The sequence below is a fragment of the Podarcis bocagei genome, assembly GCF_964188305.1.
Source record: "Podarcis bocagei genome assembly, contig: HAP1_SCAFFOLD_44, whole genome shotgun sequence".
Lineage (NCBI taxonomy): Eukaryota > Metazoa > Chordata > Lepidosauria > Squamata > Lacertidae > Podarcis > Podarcis bocagei.
In genome coordinates, this window is record NW_027670336.1 from 1 (window position 1) to 10,660 (window position 10,660).

General features: G+C 47.6%; 1 protein-coding gene and 2 long non-coding RNA genes across 3 annotated transcripts in view; 1 reads left to right on the forward strand and 2 right to left on the reverse strand.

Moving 5' to 3' along the window:
• Positions 1-250: 250 nt before the first annotated feature.
• LOC308579468 (zinc finger protein 165-like) lies at positions 251-5,178 on the reverse strand (the record flags this gene model as incomplete). The annotated part of the gene is made up of 3 exons (XM_081214000.1): positions 5,152-5,178; positions 500-992; positions 251-332 (listed from the first exon to the last, which is right to left on the reverse strand). Coding segments are annotated over exons 1-3 (580 nt in total), but the record flags the coding sequence as incomplete, so codon positions are not given.
• An 841-nt stretch (positions 5,179-6,019) lies between these two features.
• Positions 6,020-10,660, forward strand: part of LOC308579497 — a 40,769-nt gene continuing 36,128 nt past the window's right edge. The window contains exon 1 of the long non-coding RNA XR_014004507.1: positions 6,020-6,461. This is a non-coding gene — a long non-coding RNA (uncharacterized lncRNA). The remainder of the gene's footprint in view (positions 6,462-10,660) is intronic.
• On the reverse strand, positions 6,192-9,951 carry LOC308579498. Its single transcript, XR_014004508.1, has 2 exons — positions 9,080-9,951; positions 6,192-8,354 (listed from the first exon to the last, which is right to left on the reverse strand). It is a non-coding gene; the product is annotated as an uncharacterized lncRNA (long non-coding RNA).

Genomic DNA, 10,660 nt, shown 5'->3' on the forward strand with positions numbered 1-10,660 from the left:
GGAGTGCCTGCTTCTCTCACAGGTGAAACAGGGCATCTCTTACTACAGATGGGCTTTTGAGAAACTTACCTACTGAGAGCATTTGGACGTTTGTGCCCATTTCATATGTTTGTTGTGCAGAAATACATCTCCCCTCCTCTGGACCCTTGTTCACAACTGTCTCCTCACAAAACAAGATGAAAAGTACCCCCAGATGAGTTGGAAAACCAACAGAATGAGACCAAATGGAGAAAACCACCTTCCTCCTTACCCAGTGGCCTCTCTCTGGTGTCCAACGGAGGCCTCTCTGCCTCACAGGAATCCAGGTCCATTTCTGCAAAGAGATCCTTTCCCTGAGAAAGAAACAAGGATTCAAAACAGAGAATGGTGAGAAAGACTGCGAGATCTCATTCCATGGATGCTTTCCCAGAAAACGGATGGGCCATCAGCAGAGCATTATGGGATGTTCTCTGTCCTGTTTGGAGCCCCTTGGGAGTATCCAGAGGAAAGTCTCCCTCACCTGCTTTCTCTCCTCTGCCTGACTCAGGAGGAAACCTTCGGCCAGGGCCACCGCCTGGGAACTGGTCTCCGCTCCGCATTCCCTCACCCAGCTCTCCATCTCCGGAGGAAGGACAGCCAGGAACTGCTCCAAGATCACCAGGTCCAGCATCTCAGCTTTTGTGTGCCTTTCTGGCTTCAGCCACTGATGGTCAAGGTGGTAGAGTCGGCTGCAAACCTCTCGGGGTCCTTTGGCCTCCTGGAAGCAGAACTGCCTCACCTGCTGGCTCTGCACCTCTGAGCGGAGGGTGTCCTCCTCACCCAGGATCTTCTGCACTGGGTTTTCCCAGAATCCCCCACTGCTCCCAGTTTGGCTGGCATGGCGTCTTCCTGCTTCAGAGCTGGCTGAATCTTGCTCCTCCATTTGTGCTCTCAGGAAGCCTCTGAGAGATCGGAAGGAACCCTTTGGTCTTCTGCCAAGTTCTGCCCTTCTAAATGAGAAGCTGTAGCAAATCCTACAAAGCAAATACATTGTTCTGTTACAAAATTTTTGGGACAGGAAAAGAAATATTTCCCTGAGCAAGCATGGATGAGTCTTGCTGGGAACCAGGGCTGGACTTCAGCGCATCCCAGTCCGTGAGGTATCTTTTTGAGAAGGAAGAGCAGGAAGAGGAGAAGAAATAAGTCTCTAGCCTTCTAGCAGTGCAAAATGTGGAGGCAACTGAAGGGATTTTTGGGAGATTAATCACCCTGGTTTCTGCTGCCTCCCAGTCAATGCATGAAGTCAGAACCGACTGACAAGGGAGTCATTTGTATTTTGTGAAAACGGATGCTTGGCTCTAGTGGGGGTCCGCACCCGGGGGTCCTCAGGAGTTGCTCCCCCCCCCACTCTCCTGCTTCTGTCTCCTTTTCTTGTACTTGGACTCTCTGCCACTCTCCTGGGGTGGGGTCCCCTTTGCTCTGAGGGCCAGGTATGTATCTGACCAACCCCCTGAGAGCCAAGTGGGCAAAGCCAAAGACATCTCCTTTGAAATTTAGGTGGGTAATTTTTTATTTTAATATTATTATTCCTATTCCTATTATTATTCTGTTAGATAGCTTAACACCCACACAGCCATTCATGTCAAGGTCCCAGGAGGCTCAGTGAGGAGCAGCGCCCATTTCCGGCTGCTTTGCCAGCAACAATCCCTTTGGGACAGAGAGGATGTGGTCCTGGGATGCCATGCTCTGGGTGCGAGGGGATTGCTGCAGTGGCCTCCGTGGGGAGCTGCCCTTGGAGATGACTGGGGAAACTGGTCTGCAATGCAGCAGCCAGACTATGGACTGGGATCCCTCTCATTCTTCCTGGCCTTTCTCTCCCACCTTAACTTCCTTCCTGCACGTGGGGTTTTCTTTGGGGGGAGGGGCTAGTCCACCTCCTCGTCCAGCTTTGGAAAACCATTTGCACATGTTTCCTCTGTCGTGCAATGAGGCTGAGCGATGTCACACAGAGTTAAAGTCCCAGGGACTCCTTTGTTTAAAAAAGGGAGATATTTTCTGAAGGGGGGGCAGAGGGCCAAATGAGTTTGGGATCCTCTGATCTCCAGGAAGGAGAGCGTGGCAGACCTGGCCCCTCCCGGATCAGGCCCCCCAGGCATCCTCCCCTGCTGCAGCCCTGGGACCCCCCCCCCCCCGTCTCCCCACTGCACCCTCTGGGGGGAGAGAGAGGAGACTCACCAGATCCCAGGAGGGGACAGCGAGGCAGCCCTTGCAGGAGACCCCAAAGCAAGGAAAGGACTGGGGAGGGAGGGGCCTTGGCTCTGGAGGACCTGGCCCCCTCTTGCTTCCTGGCCTCTCTAGGAAGGCAGCTCACTTCCCTTTAACCCTTGCCAAGCCGAGTCCCTCCACCTCAGCCCTCTCTCGCTTGGCAGAACCTCAGATTCTTATTATTTTTTATGGATTAAGGGGGGCAGCTGCCCCCTTGGCTACGCCAATGCCCAGATATCCTTTTGGGGGTGAGGCTCTTGGCTGGACTCTGAGCATCTCCCTCCCTTGGGCGGAAGCCAGAGGAAGAGCTTGCAGGGAAAAGGGCTTTGCAGGAGGCAAGGAAGCTCCTCCTGGAATTCAGGAGTGGAGAGATAGGAGGGGATCCCAGGGTCATCTAGTCCAACCCCCAGCAAGGCAGGAATCTCAGCTAAAGCATCCATGGCAGATGGCCGTCCGATCTCTGCTTAGAAACCTCCAAGGAAGGAGAGTCCACCACCTCCCAAGGGAGACCTTTCCCTGCCCAACTGCTCTTAGATGTCCCTCAAGGCAGCGGGTCCTGAGTTCTAGCCCTGCTGAAACAATCGCACTGGCTGCCAAGGAGGAACCCAGTGAATTTCAAAATAAATTAATCCTATTCTAATCATAAATGAGTAATACTTTCTCATGCATGCTTTTTATGCTAATATACAAAAGTATGCCATTTCCCTTTCCAGAAATGCTTAATTGCCAATTCAATGAACTGAAAATGGATGGTTGCTGTTATGTTTGGGGAAGCTTTTAATATTTGATGGACTATTGTATTTTAATATTTTGTTGGAAGCCGCCCAGAGTGGCTGGGGAACCCAGCCAGATGGGCAGGGTATAAATATTATTGTTGTTGTTGTTGAAATTGATCAGTTGAGTGTTCTCCTTTTGAAAGAGGCAGGTGGAATCTCCATGGTTGCTAATAGCATAACATTGAATGGCTAGTGAAATATGGGGAGCCCTAGAGCATCTGCTTGGCATGCAGAATGTCCCAGAGTCAACCCCTGACATCTCCTACAAGGGCTGGACAAAATCCCTGCCTGAAACTCTGGGGAGCTGCTGCCAGTCAGTGTAGACCAGGGGTCCTCAAACTATGTCCCGTGGGCCGAATCCAGCCTGCCAGGGTCATGAATCTGGCCTGCACAGCCTTTTCAGAACCCGCCAAGTGTCCGAGGCTGAAAGCATCTCGCCGCCCGCTCAGTCAGTCCTTGCGTTCCGCTGAGGTAAATGCCACAAGTGTGGTGGCGGCTCTACCAATGAAAGCCCAGGGGTTTTGCCCGGGGACGGGGAAGTGTTGTCTTTTGGCTTGAAGAGCGAAGTTGAGGTTCCTTACGTATACTTTAAAGGTGGGAGAAGGAAGTGTAGTCCTATTTCTGTGAGTGGCGCAGCAGTCTTTCCACTCTTGTGATTTACATGCTCTGAAAGTTGGGATCTGTTTTGATATTTAAATTTTAAAAGGGTGGAGAGGAACTGGAGATTGACCATCTCCTTAGCCTGGGGAGCCACATTCTGGTTGAAGGAGGCCAGGATTAGCCCCCAAGGCCTGGGGTGTCCCTCCCCTGTAGTAGGACTTGGAATCCAGGAGGAAACTCTTGGAATAGCCTTGCCAGGTGCTCAGGGACGGACTCACCTGTCCCCATGTCCTTCTCTTTGCAGATGTGCTGCAAACTGTGTTAAAATGTGACATCAAGCCATAACTGTCAACTTACAGATTTGAAAATAAGGGACCAGCAGCCTTGAAAATAAGGGACCAGCAGCCAGAATAAGGAATTTTAGTCAACCAGCTGAAATATGAAGTTAAAAGGGACCAGATAATTTTGGAGAGCAGCCCCAGTTTTTAGCCCTTCGTTTCCAGAGGTTGCTGCTCAAGACACCAGCCGATGAAACACTGCAGTTAAATAACTACAAGCAGCAACCACCTTTCGCGCAAAACAAAGTCCAAGCTACTCATCCTCTGCAGTTGAGAACAGACCTAACTGAAAAGAACGGCTTTCTCTTCTGGTGACACCAGAGAATTCTAGAAGACATTCACCCTTTCCATAGGATTATGGATGCACGATTCCCACAGACAAGTTTCTTGGCAAGACAAGGGCCTTCGCTGGCCATAGAGTGTCCTCCTCACCATCCCCAACGAAGGAGCTGGGTTGCAAGAGCTGCAGCTAATGGGGGGGCTGTCCTCCCCCCTCCCATCTCACCTGGCTGCTAGGTAGGAAAGCAAGACCCAGAGAGAGTTGTGGGAAACCCTGAAACCAGCTTGCTCTGTGCTGGATCCAAAGCTGCGACTAATAGAGAAGCAAGATGGGTGTTGATGCTGTGAGCCCCTCCGTCCTACACTCCGGTTGTGTATGTGAGTAAATAAAACTAGATATCATAAAGACGCCCCAGTCTCCGCTGACCTTCGTTCCAAGGAAACCGAAGATGGGAAAGCGCCTGGGACCCCTGGAATCTCACCGCTCAGCGACTGGGGTAGTTTGCAAATACAAACACACACACAATAATTTGTGCCTGTGTTCCTAATAGATAACTAAGTGTGAAGAGCATGTCATGTGCTTCAGCAACAGCCCTCCTGGAAATAAGGAAATGCAACCCCCATTGCTGGTCAACTCAAAAAAGCCACAAGGGAATCTGCTCTGGTGTCCCATGAGGTCTGTGGGGCCCTTAAGTAAGAGGAGCCATTGCTTTTCTTTCTTTTCTTTTTTAAAAAAATAACTTAATTAAAGAAATTTTAACATAATCAAACATTCAAATTACATTTTACAATTTGGATTAACACCCCGCCACCACACAACTTCCCCCAACTTCCCTTCCTGGTTTATAACACCTCTGTTTCTTTTGCTTATAATTTTGTATTCCTTATATATTAAAACGAAGGTTATAACATTTGTCTCTTCTTCTCATTTTTACCTCATAATTGTATTTTCTGTTTGTATTTTTCCATTACTCAAATCCTGCCAGTGAGTTCATTTCTATGCATTGTTTCTGTATATACATCTTAAAAGGTTCCCAATCTTTTTAAAAGTCATTATTGCCCTTATCTTTAAGTCTCTCAGTTAGCTTTGCCATTTCAGCCTATTCCATCAACTTTTCTTGCTAGTGTCAGAGTGTTCAGGAGGGGTTAGTTACGCTGAAGTACTGTCCCTCAGCTAGGAACCTCGCCGATGGTTTCACGAAACCACTAACCTTCCAGAGGCATGGAGAGTTCTGCGAAGGTCTGGGTTTGGGATAACAGTGGGTATGTGTTTCCCCTCAAGAGGGGGTGTAGAGTGTGGTGGTGAAAGAGTAAATCTCCTTGTGCTTCGTGCCTGAGGGAGGGACTCCTATGGGAAGTCAGTCAGGATGTCACAGTCCTTTGTTCTGTGAGTCTGCTTTCACAACTTTTGGTTGCTAAGTGATGAGAAGGGAGTGCAAGGAGACACTGTGCCAGCTGGATCTCCTGCCAGGACTACAAAGGACTACTCACTCTTCTGCCAAACCAGGCTCCGAAGACATCGGCTCCTGTCTTCGCCAGCGACCTCAGAACTGCCTTTGTAGTCCTGGCAGGAGATCCAGCTTTATTTACAAGCAGTAAATTACACCATCGGAAGATGCAGACATCTTCTCCGTCTCAAAGCATAACTCCGACACACTCCAACTGAAATCGAAAGCCGACTCACAGAACAAAGGACTGTGATGTGACATTCTGAGTGACTTCCCTTAGGAGTCCCTCCCTCAGGCACGAAGCACAAGGAGGTTTACTCTTTAACCACCACACTCTACAGCGTATTTCATCAACTTTTCTTGCCAGGGTTCTTTCGCTGGTATTTCATCGCTTTTCCATCTTTAAGCTAGTAAAATTCTGGCCGCTGTTGTCACATACAGGAATAGATTTTCCTTATCTTTTGGTAAATCCTGCCCTAAAGTACCTAATAAAAATGCTTCAGATCTTTTAACAAAGGTTTTTTCCCCCATTTCATTATAGATTATCTCCCAATAGGTGGAGCCAGGTGGGCCCAGGTCCAGGTGAGGGGGGTTGCCATGGTGACAAGGACCACAGACTTGCAGGCGGCCATTTTGGGTTAGTAGTGAGGCGAGTGGAGGAGAGAGCAGTTGGTGGCAGTTGATGGAGGACAAGGCGAGGCAATCAGTGGATTCTTATTTTCTCAGTTTCTTATTTCATTTATTACTTGTTTTTCTCTTCTTGAAGATGTGCCACAGACTTTCTTCATCCAGCAATGGTGAGTATTGGAGGAAACAAGAGTAGGGAGAGCATAGCTGTCAACGTTTCCCTTTTTTTAAAGGGAAATTCCCTTATTCTGAATAGGATTCCTCGCAAGAAAAGGGAAAAATTGACAGCTATGAGGGAGAGGATCCCTCAGACCTGGTCCCCCCTGCCAGGACTCTCAGTTGAGAGGAACTGACAGCCTGACTTTTGCTGGAGCCAGAACAAGATCTCTTGCTCCAGGTGATGCAGAGCTGCCAGGCAGCTGCCCTGAGAGGCCTCCATGCCCTTCAGGTGTCCAAACACCGGACAGCGGAGTCCGTTCTGGGGAGGGACCCCCGTGGGGAGGTGGGGGAGGGAGGGGCTTTGGGGAGGGGGTTGTCCGTCTGACAGAGAGGAGGACCCTACTGGCCTAGGTTCACGTATCCTGTCTAAAAGGGGAATCATCTTAGGGACTTCCTGTGAAATTCTGCGTCAGGGATGCTGTTCCTAGAATGGAGGTACGTGCAACAGGTCAGTCGCGATCTACTGGTGGATCCACAACTCTGGTCACTGCTCCCTGAGAAAAGCTCAACAACTCTGGGCCAAGACAATGGGTAGATGACTGGCAGGTTTTTTATTACTGGGAGTTAGTAACGTCTCTTGGAAGTTGGACGTCCCTGCTATAGTGCTTAGGTATATACACACAAAACAAAACCTGATAAAATTCATAAAAATCCATTAAAAAACAACTACTCAGAGACAATTCAGAGTGGGAGAACTCTGAAATTTACCTGTGGAAAGAATCTTGCATGTTAGATTTGGACCTTGGCAACCTTTCTTCCATTGTTGATGGTTCAGTACTTCACCCTTATTTCCCCTTTGGGACCCCCTGGGGCAAAGATTTGGGGCAACCAACCATTTTACACAAACACACAAAAGGGGTCCTTCTCACTGCCGTTCCCTCAATGGCTCCCAATTTTACAAAAAGAAATTTGAATCAAGTTTCATGTGCAGAGCATAGCTTTGTCACCTCTTGGTTTAAACCTACTTTTTCTTTTATTTTCTTCTTTTTTTAAACTAACGTAGCCACTGTACATGTACAGGGTACATGATTCAGCAATCTATTATACCATTTGAAGTGTTGCATCACCTGACTAAATTATCATTTGAATAAAGCCATGATTAGCTTTTCTTACCAGGGACTCAAGGAAGGCAAAGGGGTAGATTTAAGATTTAAGAGACCAAATTCCCAAGGGCATAAAACCTTTTCAGTTAGTTTAAAATCCCCTTTCCCAGTCTGATGTCCTAAGACGTTTCTGATATGTATGCTTTCCTGTTTCTTTTTGCTTAGCAAGCAGGCTTATAGATCTGAAACTTTAAATAGATCAGAACTTCAACATTCAGACAACCCAACAACTCAACTTTCCCACCAAAAGCCAGTAATAAAAGTTTGGTCAAGGCACATTCCACCTAATTATGAATTTGTATGTGCTTTAAACTTTGGCTGGACTTTAGCCTATTTGAAGTCCGATTTGAATAACAGACAAAGTGATGAAAATCCCCAGATAATCACTCAAATGCTTGATATCGCCAGCTCTGCTTCAAAACATCACCGCTTTCACCTCCCACTTCTTAACACTCTATTCCAAACTCTGAAAACCAATCCTTCCATCTTTTTCTACCAAAGAGCAAAGCTTGGCTGAATTTCAGCCCATCACCCCACCCCACCCCACCATAACTTAAAATTCACTCTCCAATGCTTGCAGACACATCCCTTCTCCTTCGGTGATGCCCAGAATTGAACACATTGTGACGACTTTAAAGATTTGCCACCCCATGTCATTTCTGTAACACCTGCAATCATGTGTGTTGTGTTAGCAATTCACTCCTCCCGTTGCTGGATATGTGGCTAGTATGTCACATGTCTCTGTTTACTTGCTTTTTTAAAAATAAAACGAATATTTATTTTATAACAAATAAAAATACAGATCTCAATCATCATGTTATTTACCATTGTTTTCCCTCCCTTCCTCTGGACTTCCCTCAACTTCCCCTCTGCTGAGTTATTTAGCTTTATTTGTTGTATCCTGCTTTTCTTATATAAAAGCAATTTCCCAAATCATTTCTCTAAAGTATCTGTTACTGAAATAAAGTTAAAATAAAAAAATTCCTTCCAGTAGCACCTTAAAGACCAACTAAGTTAGTTCTTGGTATGAGCTTTCGTGTGCATGCACACTTCTTCAGATACACACTGGTCTTTAAGGTGCTACTGGAAGGAATTTTTTTATTTTGACTATGGCAGACCAACACGGCTACCTATCTGTAACTGAAATAAAGTTGTGAACGTTTATTCAAACCCTGCCAGTGAATCCAGTCCATTTTGTTGTTTCTGCAAATAGACTGTAAATGGTTCCCAGACTCTTTTGAAGTCCTTTTTGTCCTTTTCTCATAGTTTATCCGTTAGCTTAGCCAACTCTGTTTTTCTTGCCATTATTCCTTTGATGGTATGTCTTCTGTCTTCCAATATTGTGCAATCAAGATTCTGGCCGCTGGTGTAGCATACATAATTAATATCCATTTTTCTTTTGGCAGCGCTTGGTTTGGGATACTAAACAAAAAGGGTGTTTAAGAAAGTTCATTTTGAACATGAACCTGTTTAGTTTCCTAGGCTTGGAAAGTGTAAGAACAGAAGTCAGTCTTACCTCTTCCGCTCTGCTGCGCTTTTGCACTGTTCTTTGTCTCCCTGTCTGTTGCTGAAGAAGAGAGAGGATGCCATTATAATCCCTTTGGTGATGTCTGCAAATGTGATGAGCATCCCCTCAGTTCCTTCATCCATGTCAATTATCAAGACGTTGAGCAACGGGCCCAGGACAGAACCCTGCAGCACCCCTCTGGTCACTTTTCCCCAGGATGAGGAGGAACCATGAAGGAGTCCTCTTTGGGTTCGGCCAGTCAAATCCACCTAAGAGTTACCTCATTCAGCCCACATTTTACCAGCTTCTTCACATAAATCTCACAGAGGACTTTCATCCTGTATATTTATATTGTAAAATCTTCAGATGAACGCAAATAAATTTTAAAAAGAATAAATGAGGATATTGACAAGCTGGAACATGTGCAAAGGAAGGAGATTCATGTCTTTTATCTAATTTGGAAACCACATGACCCAGTGCTGCCGACTTGAATAAAATATTGATGGGGGGCCAGGTAAGGCCCGCCTTGCACAATCAATCACATGATGCGTGCATGCCATTGGAATGGCAATGCCTATAAAGGCAACTTTTTTAAAAAGTAATACTTTGAGCCCATAGTTCAGTTTCCCAGCAGCTCCCCTTTCCCCAGAGACACTTCTAGCATTCCATCTCCTCTACCTGTGGCATTGTTCAGCAGTGGGGAAAGTGACCTCTTCACACCGGATGTCCATTTGGTATGGCCCTTTCCAGCTTTTTGCCTGCCCCTTGTGTTAGTCTTTCATTTGTTCTCCTATGTGTGTTGCCAGTAGACGCCACAATTCTGTGGGTACTCTAGGTCACGGGTGTCATACACAAGGCCCGCGGGCCAAATCCGGCCCGCCAGACCTCGTCATGTGGCCCGTGTAGCTGCCGCTGGCCGCCAGCCTTCACCTTTTATTCTTGGTTTTGTTTGTTTTTTTGACACAAGGAAGTTTACATGGTGCGGCTCCCTACTCGCCTCCCCCCGTCGCTCTTAAGGACGTGGCTGCTGCTTCAAATGTCTCTCAACTTGCGCCTTCATCGTCGGGGGCCGAAGCGAGGCGGGCAGCTGGCTTCTCTCTCCTGCTCACTGCTCAAAAAGAGCAAGCGGAAGGTCAGGTCTCTCCGTGCCGCGGAGGGGGAGTCTTTCTCCTCGGAGAAACTTTTTTATTCCAGCCTTGGATCTTCTCCGGGGTGCAAACTCGCCCTGCGGGAGGCGTCCTCTTCTCCTCCGCGCTGGATTTCACCAACCCGGGGCTTCCCTTCCTCTTCATTTCGCCTCCCTCTCCATCTTTGCACAGCCAGCCTTTCCAGGACCGATGATGCCCATGATCAAGTTGTTCTTTGGGAATATGGGGTGGCTGGTGGGGGGGTGAGTGGGAGAGAGAGGGGGGCGTGCGCACACACACTCCAAACACCCTTAAAATAAATGTAAAGTGGGGGCGGCGATGATGATGGCCGTGATGGGAGGGGGCTGTGTTCCCTGGCACCCCCTCCACTCCCCGCCCCCACCGCCGCCTTC